The sequence below is a fragment of the Apteryx rowi genome, unplaced genomic scaffold (assembly GCF_003343035.1).
Source record: "Apteryx rowi isolate R43461 unplaced genomic scaffold, aptRow1 scaffold_881, whole genome shotgun sequence".
In the NCBI taxonomy this organism is placed as follows: domain Eukaryota; kingdom Metazoa; phylum Chordata; class Aves; order Apterygiformes; family Apterygidae; genus Apteryx; species Apteryx rowi.
In genome coordinates, this window is record NW_020451184.1 from 183,803 (window position 1) to 199,319 (window position 15,517).

Consider the following 15,517-nt stretch of genomic DNA (forward strand, 5'->3'; position numbering starts at 1 on the left):
AAAGGGGAGCCCGTCGCGGTTCCGGGCCGGGCCGGGCCGGGCGGGACAGCGCGGAGCCGCGGCGGGGAGCGGGGAGCAGGGGGAGCGGGGGAAGCGGCGGCGGGGCCCTCACTAACGGCGCTCCCCCCGTGCCCGCAGGCGGACGATGGAGGCGGCGGCGAGGCGCGGGCGGCCGGCGCGGCGCTGGTGCTGAGGAAGGTGTGGTCACGCAGCCCGGCCCCCGAGCGGCGCGGGAGGTAAGCGGCTGCCGCGGCGGCGGGGGCGCGGGCCGCGCCGGGCTCCGCTCCGCGCTCCGCTCCGCGCCGCGGCGGCGGCACCGGGCGGGCGGCGGGGCCGTGGCCGTGGCCCCCGCGGGGCGCGCGTAGCCGCCTTTGTTCGCGGCCATGGGCAGCTCGCGCGGCCGGGTGGCGGGGCCGCTGGCCGAGCGGGGCGGGGAGCGGCCGCTGCCCACCTTCGACGTGCCTTACTTCAAGTACATCGACGAGGAGGACGAGGAGGACGAATGGAGCAGCCGCTCGCAGTCCTCCACGGAGGATGATTCTGTGGACTCTCTGCTTTCTGACAGATACGTGGTGGTGTCGGGGACGCCGGAGAAGATCCTGGAGCACCTCCTCGGCGACCTGCACCTGGAGGCCGCCCAGGACAAAGAGACGGGTAAGGAGCGAGGCCACCCGCAGAGGCGGCGGTGGCGGCGGGACGGGGCGGCCCCGCAGGGCGCCCCGCTGCGCCGGGGCCGGGCTGAGGCTGGGGCTGGGGACCCGGCTCCCCCGAGACCCCCGGGCCCTGCGGAAAGCCGACGGCTCCGATTCGGCACCTGGCCTGAAATATGAAGGGATGTAGCGAGGAAAGCGGGGACGTGGGGTAATCGGACGGTGGCAAAGTGGGGCACGCAGCCTCGGGAAGAAATACCAGCAATTGATGAACCTGCTCAGGAATTACACACTTAGCAACAACTTCTGCCTTTTTTAATATACGGCTCACACTAGATAGCCCGGGTTGCAGTGAGTGTTGTACAGCACTCGTGTCTCTTCAACTAGAGACTGCAATTCCTTGTAGCCTGCAGCTATTATTATATTGATCAGAATACTCACTTCAGTCGTGTGGCTGAGTGCACATTTTGCCACCACCCAAGTACTTTGGCACATCTTCTGCTTCATAAGTGTGTTCATAAGTGTGGCTTATGAATTCCTCATAACACAAGATATGCTGTGTAGCCGGATGCTGTACGCGTATGTCTTCAACCAAAGATAGTAATTTGTTCCAGCCCAGAGCAATTATTATATTGATCAGGCTACTTGACATGCAGTTTAATTTTCAGCTGGATCTCTTGGCCGTATGCACAGCTTGCTGTCACCGGAGGTCCTGTGGTAGTTTATCAGGAGTGTCTGCAACCTGCAATTTATTTATAGCTTTAATGAAAATAGCCAGGCTGGTGAGACTTCCAGAGTTTCCAAATTCTGAAGAGAATGCTGAGGATGCAGCTGGATCTGAATGGAGCTGTTCATCTGATCACTCCCGATAGGGTTAAAATGCATACTCTTGATGCCTGTATATAGCTCTCTCTACAAATGAGATTGCTGAGAATAAACACACTTTAATCCTTTTAAGTGACTGAAAATATAAATAACATCTGTGATTCCCAGAGGTACATTGGTATTGGGTTCTCAGAACAAGTCATTAGTTTAGTGTGGGACAATAGGCATATTCCTAGTGATGATGCATAAATGCCTTGAAGAAATATATAGAGTGTCCAGTGGTGATAGTATTATATTTCTCGTGCTGCTTTTGTCTGCCTAGGCATTAATATGTAAGTGCAGAGAGAGGCTCTGATTGTTTTGCTTCCACAGAAGCAGTCAGACTACTTCTGTGTATGATTTATCTGAGCCAGCTCTGGGGCAGTGTAACGGGGTGGTTCATTGAAGGATGCTTGGGCCCTTTATGGTCAAATTTTAGATAGTTTCAGAAAACATTTGCCCAGAAATGTTTATCACCTGCAGATTGAGGGACATCAGCTCGTTCTTACAGTTCTTGACCTTTGTTCATAAGCTCTAAATCTTGCTGGGAAACAATGAGATTTTCACTAGTGTTATGCATTATATTTTAGTGTTTTTAAATGCAAAACACTCCTTACATAAAATATTAGATAATGAGTATATCTGATATTGATATTTACTACCTTTTCTTTTTTTCTCTCTTTACTCTGTCTCCCTCCCATCGCTGTGCCCAAGCTAGGCAGTTCATTGGCCTCTTCTTATTGTTTTAGAGAGGAGCAGAGAAACCGCCCTCAGAACAAATACTAAAGCCACTACTTGACTGTTCGTTAGCAGATGGTAATATATTTAAATGTTGGCTTCTCCTCGCCTCTTCTGCCTTATCATACCTCCTTTTGGAGAGAAACAACTAGCTCTTCTCTGTAGCCAGGGTAAACTGGATCCCAGGGATGGAACCAAGAAGTAAGGTTCACTTTCCTGCCATCACAATGAAATGTCCTAAACCTTGCCCAGTGGCCCTCAAGTTACCTGAGTATAGTTCATCATATACTGTTTTTGTCTAGCTTTATTAATCTGGTAGTATAGTACTTTTTCAAAATAAAAGATTTTTTTGAGTTACATTTTCAAATGTTTGTGTGGTAGATGCCCCTGTGATGATTGTGATCACTCTGTTTTGCAGACCCCTGTAGTAATTGACATGAGGAAATATGGGAAATATGGCTGCATAGTGAGCAAACGTACACCTTTGTGTGTGCGCCTGATGGCGTCCTTGTGCCATCATTTGTCTAGGCTTTGCTATTCCTTGTAGGAAATTTTTGTAGTTCCAGTCTGGACCATCTCAGAGGACTGTGGAGTGACAGAGTCCTGCAGGCTTGTGTCTTAACAGACATAGTTTTGCGGAACATAAAAGAACAATGTTGTTCCACCTAGCTGCTGCTCCTGCTGTCAGATTGCCGATTACATGATGACTTCCTTGGCCTCCTGTTCTCCCTGCAGCCCTGCACCCCTGTTTGCTTATTTGTATCTGTGGAGAATATATGAAAGAGCCATTTTTACGTATGCTAATGCACAGGGCGCTGTTGTTCCACTTGACCCTTTGCATTGGTTTCCAGGGAGGGATGCTCTGCATGCTCTCATTCCCATTCTTTGTATAACAAATCATGACTACAACCCTCAGTGGTCATTAAAAAAAAATATCCGCTAACTGCTGGGGCTAGCATGGTCATGGAACACCAGTTTTTATAAACAACACGGCTAGATAATGTGCCTTGTATTGCTTCCAGCCATCCTTCGTTTTCTAGCTCAGGTCATCAGGTGCTAGTTTATAGCAGGGAGAATAAAGGGAAGCTTTGGAGATGGTCTGGAATAATTTTAACCTTGGTCCAGCCCAGGCCTGATGGTTTCCTTCAGTTGCCCCTAAACTTGTAGCAAGATGCCTTAAGCACTCTGCTATGACATGCCCTGCTATGATAAGCAGGTGAGAACACCTTCTGTCACCCTGCCTGAAGAAGAGTCCTGTTACCTGTGACATGGTAGAACATTATTATAGCAACTAAGGACAGTAAAGAGGACATTGCAGCATGCACAACTAGACTAGTCTATTGCTTAGATGACTTCTGTAGGCATGTCTTGAAAGGATGTCTTGAAAGCAAGGGGTTTACACAAGTCCATAAACTTAGGTAGTTAATAACTGTTTAATAACTATTTTTTTTCCTGATGATTATGGCAGGAGTATATATGAGTCCTTGTGGCATCATCTTAAATTGGGACTGGCCACTAACCTACAGCCTGCCATCTCATAGGGAGAAAATTTTCATCTTGCTGAGTTGCTAAAACCTGTAATGTACCACCTCCCAAGAAGACTGTACTTTTCTTGTTTTCTAGCGTGAGTAGGAAAGCATATGAACTACTGGAAGTTCTTTAATTTCTGTAGCTAATAATGTTTTAAAATGATCTCTAAGCTTGTTGTAATCATCTGTGAATGTCTGCTGAGTGCGTATGTTAAAGGGCAGTTTGAAGTCTTAAGAATGCAATGGAGTGAGAACCTTCAAATATGTCGATATCCAGGCAGAAAATGTTAGGCTTACCTCCTGGGAAAATCCTTGTCAAGGATGATTTGAATGAGTAATCTCTGAAAGGCCAAATCTTATGGTCTCAGGATCTCTAATCCATTCCCATTGACTATGACTTTTTTTTTTCAGAATTGTTATTCTCTTCTGCAAAAACCTTTCTTTCTTGGGCATTAGCAACATTTCCTTCCCTGGATATTATCCTGATCTAGTCTTCGGAGGATCCTCTGACTGGTCTCTACTCAAACATGCCATCTTGCCTCATGGTGATCTTGTTCAACGTTTGACAACCTCTGTGATACAATGATCATCAAATCCACTGCTACTCCTCTAGGCTGCCTGGCTCCCTCAGTCCATTCCCATATGCTGGACCACCTCTCTGACAGCTTAACCCGAACATTGCTGAAACAGAACACTTTATCTCCCCTCATCACAGCTGATGACACTACCCATCTTTCAGCTTCCTACCATAGGATTCATTTTAGGGAATGAGTAGGGGGAAGAAGAGACAGATTTGTGAAGGTGTTTGAAGGCAAGAAGCAGTGGGAAATGGAGACCTAGAGGAAGGAACTAAATGAGGAATGGCGTGACTGGAGTAACAGGTGGTGGTGATGGTCTGAACTGATGCATTTTTTAAAAGAGGAGGTGAAGGGAATTGTGGCAAGGGAGAGGCATGATAACTTTTGTGAGATAGGGTATCACAGAATTTAGGAGGGCAGGTGATAAAGGCCTGGAGGAGGGTTAACTGAACAGAAAAAGAGCATGAATCTTCATAACATAGTGAAAATAGATGCAGAAATATTTAGATATGGCCTGGATGCATTAAGAATAGGAGGAAAGGAAAGGTGTAATTACCTTTCTACCATGCTATGTTGCTTTACCTGGGACTGTAGATGGTCCTTGGGTCACTGGGAACTCTCCCCTGTCACACAGAAGCAGTTGTAGCTTTGGGATCATGACCTAGCATCCAGAGGAACCCTCAAACCTTGTCTGTTTTTCCCAGAAGTGCTATGTAAGTAAGGGTTACTTTTGTTTAATCTGTTCTGTTTCCACACTTGCACCAATGATACTACTTTGGTGTTGGGTAATGGCATGCCCTGAGGAACTGTATGTGACGTTTTAGGAGAATGGTACCCTCTTGGGTGAGCTAATAGTAGTTAGATAGCTGCTAAGTGGTGCTCCCAATAAGGGCTACAGCTCTGCCTCTTCCAGGTGTTGTCTTTTGTGTAGTAGTCCAAGAAAAAATGCCTTTTTGCTTTTTGTTTTGCTTTGTTTATTAGCTATAAAGAATGCTGTTAGGATTCTTGCTCGCTGTGCCTTATTCCTGATGAGTGGAAGGTGTTAAAAAACATTACTCCCGTGACTGCCACAAAATCAAGATGAGTGTGTCTGATGCATGGGGACTGATGTCAAGGAGAGTAAATACTTGCCTAACATTTTGTGATTGTATCTTCTAGCATTTAGGATGGAGAGAATAAATGCCTGCTACCGTTACCTCTTATCAGTCCTTTACAGTGAAATACTGTCTTATCATCATTCTGAGGGACTTTGTAAACTTCACCCCAAAGTCTTAGGAAAACTTGGTGAACTGAGTAGGAAAAATGCATATTATTACAATGCCTATAGAGAGGAATAAGAGTTTAGCAGAGCTAACATGCATGCAGAAATATCAGTGTTAATGATAGCGAAACTATTTCATTTTAAAATGAAAATAATCATTTATCTCAGCGTTCAATATTAAGAACTTGGGGAGGTTCCCACACAGGATCATTTCTTCATGCAGAATGAGTCTAAGGAGCTGTCTCAAATTGAAGTATCAGTAGAAGTAGTTTTAAAATAAATCAATAAAATGAATAGTAACAAATCACCAGGATCAGATGTTACTCCCCAAAGACTTCTAAAGGAACTCAGATATAAAATTGCTGAACTCCTAACAGTGGTGTGTAATCTATCATATAAATCAGCTTCAGTGGCAAAGGAAGGTGGAAAATGTGATGCCAATTAAAAGAAAAGACTCTATCTGGGGAACCTCTAAGCAATAAGGTTGTCATTTTACCCATACATTATTCCATCGTAAACTGGCACTGTAGTCAGAAGCAGCAGCTCGGCCTTCTCCAGCCTCTCATTCCTGTCCCTGCACCGATCACTCCCTTGTGTTAGTACAACTTTTTGTGGGATTTTGTGGTGGACTTGAGCAGGGAGCTGATCCTTGTTGAACCTAAATCAGGAAATAGTAAATTATTAGTTTTAAGATGTATCAGTTTCCGGATCCAGTTAATCAGTTAGTGGCACAAACTGTGCTCCTGGCACAAGGGAGAGTGTGGCATGGAGTGGCAGAAAGGCAGGTGAGGACAGCAGGAGAGATGGACTAATCCCTTTAGCAGCTGTGCTTGCTTTCAGTAGTTTGAATTACATGTCAAACTGCAGCCTAACTATAGTTACGACTTTGTGCTGGGAAATTGAGTAGCACTAAAATAGAAGTAGAATGAAGAAATGCATGCAGAAATATCATACTGAGGGAAAACAAATGTTGCTTTTGGAAGAAAGTCAAACCTTGTGTGTCTTGTAGAGCTGTGAAAGATTTGAAGAGTATGAGGATACATACAATTTGGTCTGTCTGTATATTGCATTTGGATTTCCAGAATACTTTTGTTAAAGTCCCTTGCCAAAAATCCTTAAAGAAATTTAAAGAATCTTCTGATAAGAGGAAAGGTCCTTTGCAGGACTAATAATGGCTTAAGAGAGAGAAAAAAAAAAGTAAGAGTAAACTCTCAGTTTCTGAAATGGAGAGAAGTTACCAGAGTGAGCTGATCGTGTTAAATGATTGAGAATCTCATGACAAATGAAGCCATGGTTTTGTCTTTGATGACAATGCAAGATTATGTTCTCGTACACCCAGCTACCCCCACCTCTGATGTCTTGTTTGGGCTGTCATGTTGTTCTATCACTGTGCTGACAAACATTACTTGTTTGTCTGCAAGTTGCGTTAGATCAGGAAGCTGATCCAACTCAAAATAACCTTATGAGGATAATAAGAATGGGGCAGTGTAGGACTGGGAATAAGGAGGTGGGAGCAGACCCCTCCTGAAAACTGGACCTGTGGCTGAAAGAAGGCAGAAGGAATAACAATCTGTGTGACTGCATGATAAAATTGCAGGTGAGATCCAAGTTTGATAAATACCAAGTAATGTATTCTCCAACATGGAGAAAAGGAAATCCTCATTATATGTATTCAATGGAGGCACTGAATTAGCTAATACTATGCAGAAAACAGGTCTTTGGAGACCACGTGGATAGTTCTTGGAAAATTTTATTCAGCATTGGTCAAAAAGGCAAACAGTATTTGGGACAATCAGGGAAGAAAAGAAGACAAGCAAGAACCATAATTATACCATTGTATAATTGTGTAATATGGTACGTATAATACGATTCTTTCTTCTCTCCCAGCTCAGAAGAGTTTTAAATAAACTAGAAGAGGTATGCAAAGGACATCAAGGATAATTAGAAGTATAGATTAAATAGATCTAAGGCTAAATAGTCTAGAGTTATTTAGCATAGAAAAGAGGTATCTGTAAAGGAGGGATATGATATGGTCTATAAGACCATGAATTATGTGAAGAAAGTGACTATGGAAAGATTATTCATTGTTTCTTATAGTGCAGGAAGTGTTTCATAACACAGTGAAATTATTGGGTTTATAATGAATAAAGAGAAGTTCTGTTTTTAATATGATGCACAATTAGACTTTGAAACTCATTGTGTGAGGATTTTGTGGAAGCCAAAATTTGAAAGGGTGTAAAAACAAATTAGATAAAATCATGGAAGAAAACTCCATCCCTTCAGTGATGTGGATACAACTTCCAGTTTGGGAAGTCTCTCCAATGCCAGTTTGTGGAAGCTACGATGATATATCAGAGAAGGATAACTCCATACTTGTCTTTTTCTTATGTTTTTCTTTTCCCCAGGCATCCTCTGTTGACCTCTGTCAAAGGCCTAGTATTAGACCCAGACCTAGATGCTGGGACCGAGGCAGCCAGCATGGATGCTGGCTTCCACTCAAATGGCAAGATCTTGTATCCTCCGTTTGTCCTCCTGTTTGTTGCCATGTAGCCCCTTTTCCTCTAATGTGCTTGGTTTGACCTTGCGCCAAGTAGATCTAAGCATCTTAGTAGGAAACTGTTCTTTTCTTTTTCTTTGCTAGGATTATTTTCTGTCACATTAGTGAGCTGAATCAGCTTGCAGAAAGAGTGTCATGTCTGGAATTCACTACCGACAGCGTGTCACACGCTGCAGTGCCTAAGCTAATAGGAAATGCCAGCACGGGGAATATGTCTAAAATGCTGTCTCCTGCTGGAGCTCAGACACTTATTTGTGAGAAATGAGGGCTCAAAGCCTGAAAAAGGTTTTTTGCACTCGGGCACTAGAGCATGTTTAGGGCAATCTCTTGGAAAGGCAGAGTCCTGGGAGGCTGCTCTGGGATTGTTCACCATTATATCCAATGACTGGGAAAAAGTCTGGGAACCAGCCCCCCAGCCCTCCCCACTCGCAGGCGTGTGTCCTATCAACGGTGCTATAGGCAGACACTTCTGTCTGTTCACTTGTTTCTGTGAATCTGGTGTTCCCGCTGTACAGTTTTCTAAAGTCAGCATGAGGAACAGTGAATGGTCTCATCATGTTTTCCTAGTGATCAGGGCTCTTTCTGTAGATGCTGGTGGTATTTTTTCAGTTCATCAGCAGTTACTTTTCATGATCTAAGCATGCCTAGCAAATTAAACCATTTCAAGGAGGGAAAGGGACCTAAGCAGCCATCACACAAAGACATGGTTTCAGTGTGTGCAGAAGCACATAGGTACCTTTTGACACCTCAGGCGCCTAAATAGGGTTTTCTGTCCCGTGTGCAAGAGTAGCTTTGGTGGGAGATGGTAGCGCACTGAGCGTTTTGTGTATTTTGTGTTTCTAAGTCAACTTTGTAGGAGAAAAAGCTACCCACTAAATACCATTAGTCAATTAGATCACAGTATTCTTAGTCCCTCAGTTTTTCTCCATAATTCTGTGATCTGTTATACCTACTTGCCACTTTTTATGGAAAACTGGTAAGGAACATCACAAAAACCCTAGTCTGAAACCATTTATTATTAAGATTTGCATTGTTGACCGTAAGAAGGCTTTAGTTTTAGTGGTTTGAGTAGAAAGGAATTGGCCAGTGAGGGTCTAGTTTGGGAGAACTTTTTTAGTGGTGAAGATTTATGATGATTTTCTTTTGACAGTGAAAAAGGCTTTAAAAATATTTTTCAAAGTCATAAAATGCAGAATAGGTTAATTTGTTGTACTGGAACATAGACCTGGGTGTTGTAAACATTTTGATAAGGTATTCGTGAGACAGGTTGTTTTGCTGCTGAGAATTTGGTAAGACTTCTGGAAAGCCACTGTGACCCTGAAGAGTTCTAAACAGGTATCTGTAAAATCACTTTCTCCCTAAAGACGTTGGAAGTCTAGCAGATGTGAATGAATTGCCAGACCAATGGAATAACTATTTCAAATCTATGAAAGCATATGTGGTCATATATATATTTAAATTAACATGTGTTAAATAGCAGAGATTATAAAGGGGCATGTTTGCGTGTTTGAGAAATATTTCTTCAGAGCTTTTTTCAGAATGATACTTTTGACATTTGTTGATTGTTTTGCATTGTTAAGCCAAGAAGGTTGTGAGGGTAGGAAGGATAAAAAACTGTTGTAAGGTTTTGCTTTATAAAAATGTTTGTGTTTTAGTGCTAAAAGAATGTTAGTAAATGTTGCTTCTCCATTTCTGTCTCAGTCCAAGTCTTTTTTCTGATCACCTGAGTGTGTCTGGTCAGGGTCAAATCTAGCAGATATAAATAATGTTCCCAGGTCAGATGACTAGGACTCTGGTCCATAAAGGCAAAAATAAAAACTGGATCCTTGCACAGTGTTGGTGCCAAAGACGTATCTCTTGATAAGAGAGATGTCATCTCAGAAGTACAAATATGCCAGCTGGCTTAAGTACTATACGGAAGAGTTTAGGTTTGGTCTGCTCAACAGCTGCAAGTTCAGAGACAAAGTAGGCCAGATCCCTTCTGTTGCAACTAATGTCATACCTTGCAGATGCAGACCAGAGCTCAGCCCTACTAAGTGTCCTAGCGCGCAACACAATGCAGAGTGTGTGTGTGTGTGTGTGTGTGCGCGTGTGTGAGTGTGTGTGTGTGTGTGTGTGTCTGTTGAGGGTGGGTTCATAGCAGGTTTTGAAGCCCTGCCAGCTGCAGTGAAATGGGAGTGTTGTCCTCTGAGAGGCTGGACAGAAGGGGCAAAAGAGATGGGACCGCTTTCCAGTGAGCCGTGAGAACATCAAAAGCAAAGAAAGTCAACAGGGTGCTGGCTCAACCCAAAGGTATAGCCACATTTTGAAGCAAGTCTAAACCTTTGTAACTCTTACTTTCTGTCCTTTTGAGATTAGTCCCCTGACAGCAGTGAGATCAGACCACTGAATGTGAAACATAAGAAGGGAGTGGGCAACCCAAACTGTGAAGGTGGCACAACCTTATACATCTTCTCAGCCCTTAAACATGGCCCTCTCTCCATGTTTTCCCAGAATGTGGCCCATGAAGCGATGATGCTGATTAATTGTAAAACATATGCAGTTATCTCAAAACTACTGTTTCTACTAAAGAAAAATGAGACATGATTTATAAGGGAGTTTCTTGTATTACAGCTATTGATTTGTTGCAGAGGAGGGGGGGAATCAGATCACATTTGGACATTCAAGTATTTCTTCAACTCTGAAGTAGAAGACATTATTAGCCCTTTAAGGAGTAGCAGCAGATTGTATGTAGGTTGGCAGGTCAGTTAACTGTGAGAGTAGAAACTGGGAATGCAAAATGGAAATATCAGCGTTGCTGCTTCTTACGTAGTATCCACACATCCTGTTCCTTCATCAGGAGCCACAGACCATGCCGTCTTTCAGCAACCTCGACCAGAGATGTCCCATCTCTCATTGCTGCTTACTCATCTTCACCATTTAGCATTGTTCTCCTTTCCTTCATTCTCAAGGCTTTTTCTATCAAAACCTGACCTGCAGCCTCTTAGTACTGCAGACTGTTTAAAACCCAGACATTGTCTTCAGTACTCTGTTTTGTGTTCCTCTTGCACAACACAATGATTCACCACCCACTGAGATAAGTAAGGGTATTTGTACAGTAATGACTCCTGTCGCGTGGTATTAGCACTTTGTGGGATAGCTATTAAGTAGGAAGCTTGTTCTCAGAGTAGAACAAAGCCTCCTTCCCAGGAGCTGTCTCTCTTTAATGTTATAAAACTCGGGTATGGTGCTCTGAAAGATTTGTTGGAAAGAAGTTTGCATGGGGTGGGGAAGTTATGTAAGAATGCTGAAAACATAAGACTGGGTCTTGAAATACTTGCTGCATCTTTGAGTCCAAGAATACAGTTCGCACACTGTCTTCAGGGCTTGAATTCCAATGTTCCCAGTGTTCAAAGTTGCTATAATACAATGATTTTCTTGTGAAATTAACATTTGCGGAGAAATATAAAGAGCATGTTCATTCCCCGCCCACAGGGTGGAAGGATGCATTCACTGATGGACTGAAGACCTGCATTTACTTTGAGGCTGTGTATTAAAAATCTGAAAGAAATCTCTTCTTCAAAGCTGCTTTTTTTCCCCCCCTTATAAACTAAATTTACTCTCATGCTGTTAGTTCCTCCTCCCCTCTCAGTTCAAACAGTTTTATAGTAGTATGGAAGAAGCAGCCTTGACCTTTTTGTGATGAGAAACATGGCTGTTTTTGATTATAGCCAAACTGCAATTATAGTTACTTTTTTAAGCTACTTAAATGCAATCTGTGACTACTGCTTTGTGAAACTTTGTTGTATGGTGTGCTGACGCAGTTATCATCTTTCCCACCTTTCATTTTAGCATTTTCTATAAATCCCTGTGCTTGGAAGATACCTAGAGAAATTAAAAACAAAAAGGTACAGTCCAATACCTGTCTGTGAACCATTATTTGGAATAGTTTTTTGGTTAATTTCATGTGTGTAGTGCCTGATGAGGTTTTCTGCAGGCTCTTTGGATTGCCCTTAATAACTGTGCAAAACCTGAAATGCATTTCAGTACCAAATGCCTCTGCTTGCTATATGGTCAAATAACCACTGTTGCATGAGAACGCCTGTCTGTGGGATAGGCAAACTGATGCTGGAATAGTAGGTTTGCATCACAAATAGTGGAGTTGCAGATCAGTGTAGAGCGAGGACGCCGATGTGCTGTTTGTGACTGCTGTGCTTCTCCATTTGGTCCCCAACAAAGTTGTCAGTCCTTGCTCTTTTTATTTCCTTTGCCACACACTCCAGATGATCAAGTGCCATGGAGCTCAGCTCTGCCGTGCCCTAACTCCTGGTGCTGCTTCCTTATCGTGTCAGAGGCAAAAAAGGGGAGAGAGCAGCTGTGTCACAGTTACTTAAGGAGAGATTTTCTACGTGCTGGAAGGGGTTGGCTGGCAGTTCTGCTGTGGTTTATGTTGTCATGCTGGTTTATGATTTCAGTGGGCAAGTCAGAAAATCAGCTACTGGATTTAGGAATAGATGGTTGTAGGAGGAGTGCTTTTATGTGAATTGAGGTGTCTGTCTAAAAAGGCAACAATGGACCTGAATGCTCTTGGCATAAATTCAGAAGCTTTGTGCATTAGCTGAAAGTTGTAAGCTCATAATGCAGGCTTTAAATTGCTGTAGCTTTTTTTAGAAGGAGAGGCTTGATCCAGTTTAGTATCTGTTGAGGGCATATAGCACCTTTTAGGAGAATCTGTGTGGTTGGCATTGGAGACAGTCCTGCATTTTTTAAAGTCAATTATGAACCTTTCACAGATTGTAATAGGAGTAGAATTACACCACTTTGACAGCCAGTGTTTTTTCATGACTTCTGAAATATCAGTGTCAATTACCCTCATGGAGTACAGCTGATTCTGGCAGAAAGAGCTTTTCAGAATAGCATCAGTTACTGCAATAAAGTAAATTGCTTGTCCCATCTTTGAGACAAGGTGAAAAATACCTAAGTGAGTTGTAGTTGTGGCAGCAGCTCACATAGTGGTCTCTTGAGTCAGGCTGAGAGTATGAGATGACCTTGTCTCAGTTCAGAAACGCTTGTGAGGTCTTTCTGAAACCAAATCAGTATACTGTCTCTGAAGTGAAAATGTGATGGCTGTTTTCAAGGACACTGAGGGCAAAAAAAATGGGGGGAAGGGAGAGAAGAATGGGAGAAATAAATCAGTGTAAATAAAACAGCAGCATTGATGGATCTAATTTTGATGGAAGCTAATTATATAAAACTTACATTTCCTTGTGACAACATGTGGGATGAATTATGATTTTATTCTGTTGCTTTATCTTGAGCTTCACCAGAACTAGAGACGTAATTATGGAAAAAGCTTGCTGCCTGACCTGGGACTGCTGGAGGCCTTTATACCTCACCTACTACTGCTTTTCACTGCATTTCTATTTCTTTACTTTTTTCTAAGCACTGCATCCCTCCTCTTGCCCACAAGGCCTTATCGATTCAACAGTCGGCTTTTCCTTCAACTTCTTACCCACTCCATTTTTTAGGATTTAGAGCTTGTTGGCTTCTCTCTAGGCACCACTGAAGACAGAGAAACCCAGATACTGGTTTTGTTCTTTCCCATTTGTGATTTTAGAGCCTCAACATCAATACAATAATGAAACCCTTGTTGGGTTTCATTCCCCACCCCACCGGTCAATATGAACCTTGTCAATGTGATTTTGTTTGTTGTTGTTAATGCTAGTGCATCATAGGGAATACACAACCACAGGCTGGAAGCAGAAAGCAAACAAAGAGCAACAAAAAACAACCACAGACAAATAGCATTTGTTAGGTCCCTGATGTCACCCTTTCTTCATTCAAATTCTCAAAGCAACAAGGAGCTACAACATTGTTTTGCATGCCCTAAAGCATGGAAACCACTAATGATAGACAAAAGACAACTATTTAGACTATTAAGGTAGCTACAGCTTCTCCTCATACTGTTGCACTTGATTCAACATCTCAGCTTGAAGAACTGGAAATTTGTTTAGGGATCAAGGTTAGTGAGATCTGATTTGGGAAGTTATAACCATATGTGTGATTACAAAGAGGAATAAATCATTGATAACAGTTTTCTAAAAGCATGTGGAAAATGTGAAAAGGCCATCAGCTTTGCAAGAAATGCTGTCTTGACAAATGGAGAGAATTCAGTTGCTCCTAGAAAGTACTGTTTTTCTGTCATGGAGATCTGGGATGAGGCAGTTAAGAGCAGTGGGTGGAAGCAGTTGCCCGAAGTGCACTGACAGGTCTGTGCCAGCTCTTCTTCTGATCTTTAAGGTCCTGGGCAGGAATCGAGGCAGAGAGACTAGGAAAGTCTGTCATTAGACCATAAACAAGCGCTGGTTAAGTTGATGCTTGTCAACCTAGGATTTGGCTTGTGGACTTCTGGGATCTGTGAAGGGAATTAATATAAAGCAAGCCAATTGTTGGTGTGCTGTAGTGGTGTCTTCACCTTTAATAGAAGATGTTTAGGGATATCAAAATCAAAACTAGTGATTTAGAACAATCATTAGGTTACTTTGTTTTGAACCAACGTTTTCAGAGGTGGAGAGGCATTTTTCATGCTTACAGTTACAGATTAACAGATTGTCTGGGTTTCAAAGCAAGAAACGTTTTGAAATTTTTCCACAAATACCATAGTAGGCAAGTGGAGAACATCAGCTAGAAAACCCCCATTTTGTGTTTCCCACTGCAAAGAATGGCAGCTCTGTATGGTTAAGCCCCAAACTGAGCAAAAAAGTGCAGCTTTTTTATTTATCTTAAAATAAGTAATGTTGTTTATAGTTTTTGGACTCTCTCATTTCAAATGGAAGTGAACACAACACCTTCTCTGCTAATCTGTGAATGCAGAGATGGCAGCTTTTGGCTTGACCATTCATGATTTATTTACTTTTTAAAATTTGGACATAGACATGTGTGTGATGATTTATTCCTTCTTGTAATTGGATACAGTGGTTAGATGAGCTTGCATATCGTACTTCATTGTTCTTCTGGGATGTGGACTGCAGTGTCTTTAAAATAGCAGCTCCTTGTGGAATTAATTCCAGCTCCTGTATGTTTACTGTAACTGGTGATGTATTTCTAAGAATTGCTTTAGAAAATTGCTTTTAAATATATGTTCTTACACAGGAAGTGTTTAGCTAGCTGAAGAATTATACTCATCAGAGTCATTCTTTAAGATGCCATGCTGTTTTCTCTCATAGACACTCTTCAGTGAAAATAAATACATGTTCTTTATTATGTAACTTGTAAGAGGCAGTAGTCAAGTATTACACCCAGCAGAAGTCTCTTAATGGACTGTACCCATGGACAGGTGACTGCAGTCAATTTAAGGAGAG

The 15,517-nt window shown here is 42.6% G+C and overlaps 1 protein-coding gene across 1 annotated transcript in view; it reads left to right on the forward strand.

Moving 5' to 3' along the window:
* RAPGEF5 (Rap guanine nucleotide exchange factor 5) overlaps positions 1 to 15,517 on the forward strand; it is a 137,629-nt gene that overhangs the window by 71,634 nt on the left and 50,478 nt on the right. The window contains exons 11-12 of the mRNA XM_026090916.1: positions 139 to 236; positions 566 to 654. Coding sequence (XP_025946701.1) covers positions 139 to 236; positions 566 to 654 — 187 coding nt within the window. The remainder of the gene's footprint in view (positions 1 to 138; positions 237 to 565; positions 655 to 15,517) is intronic.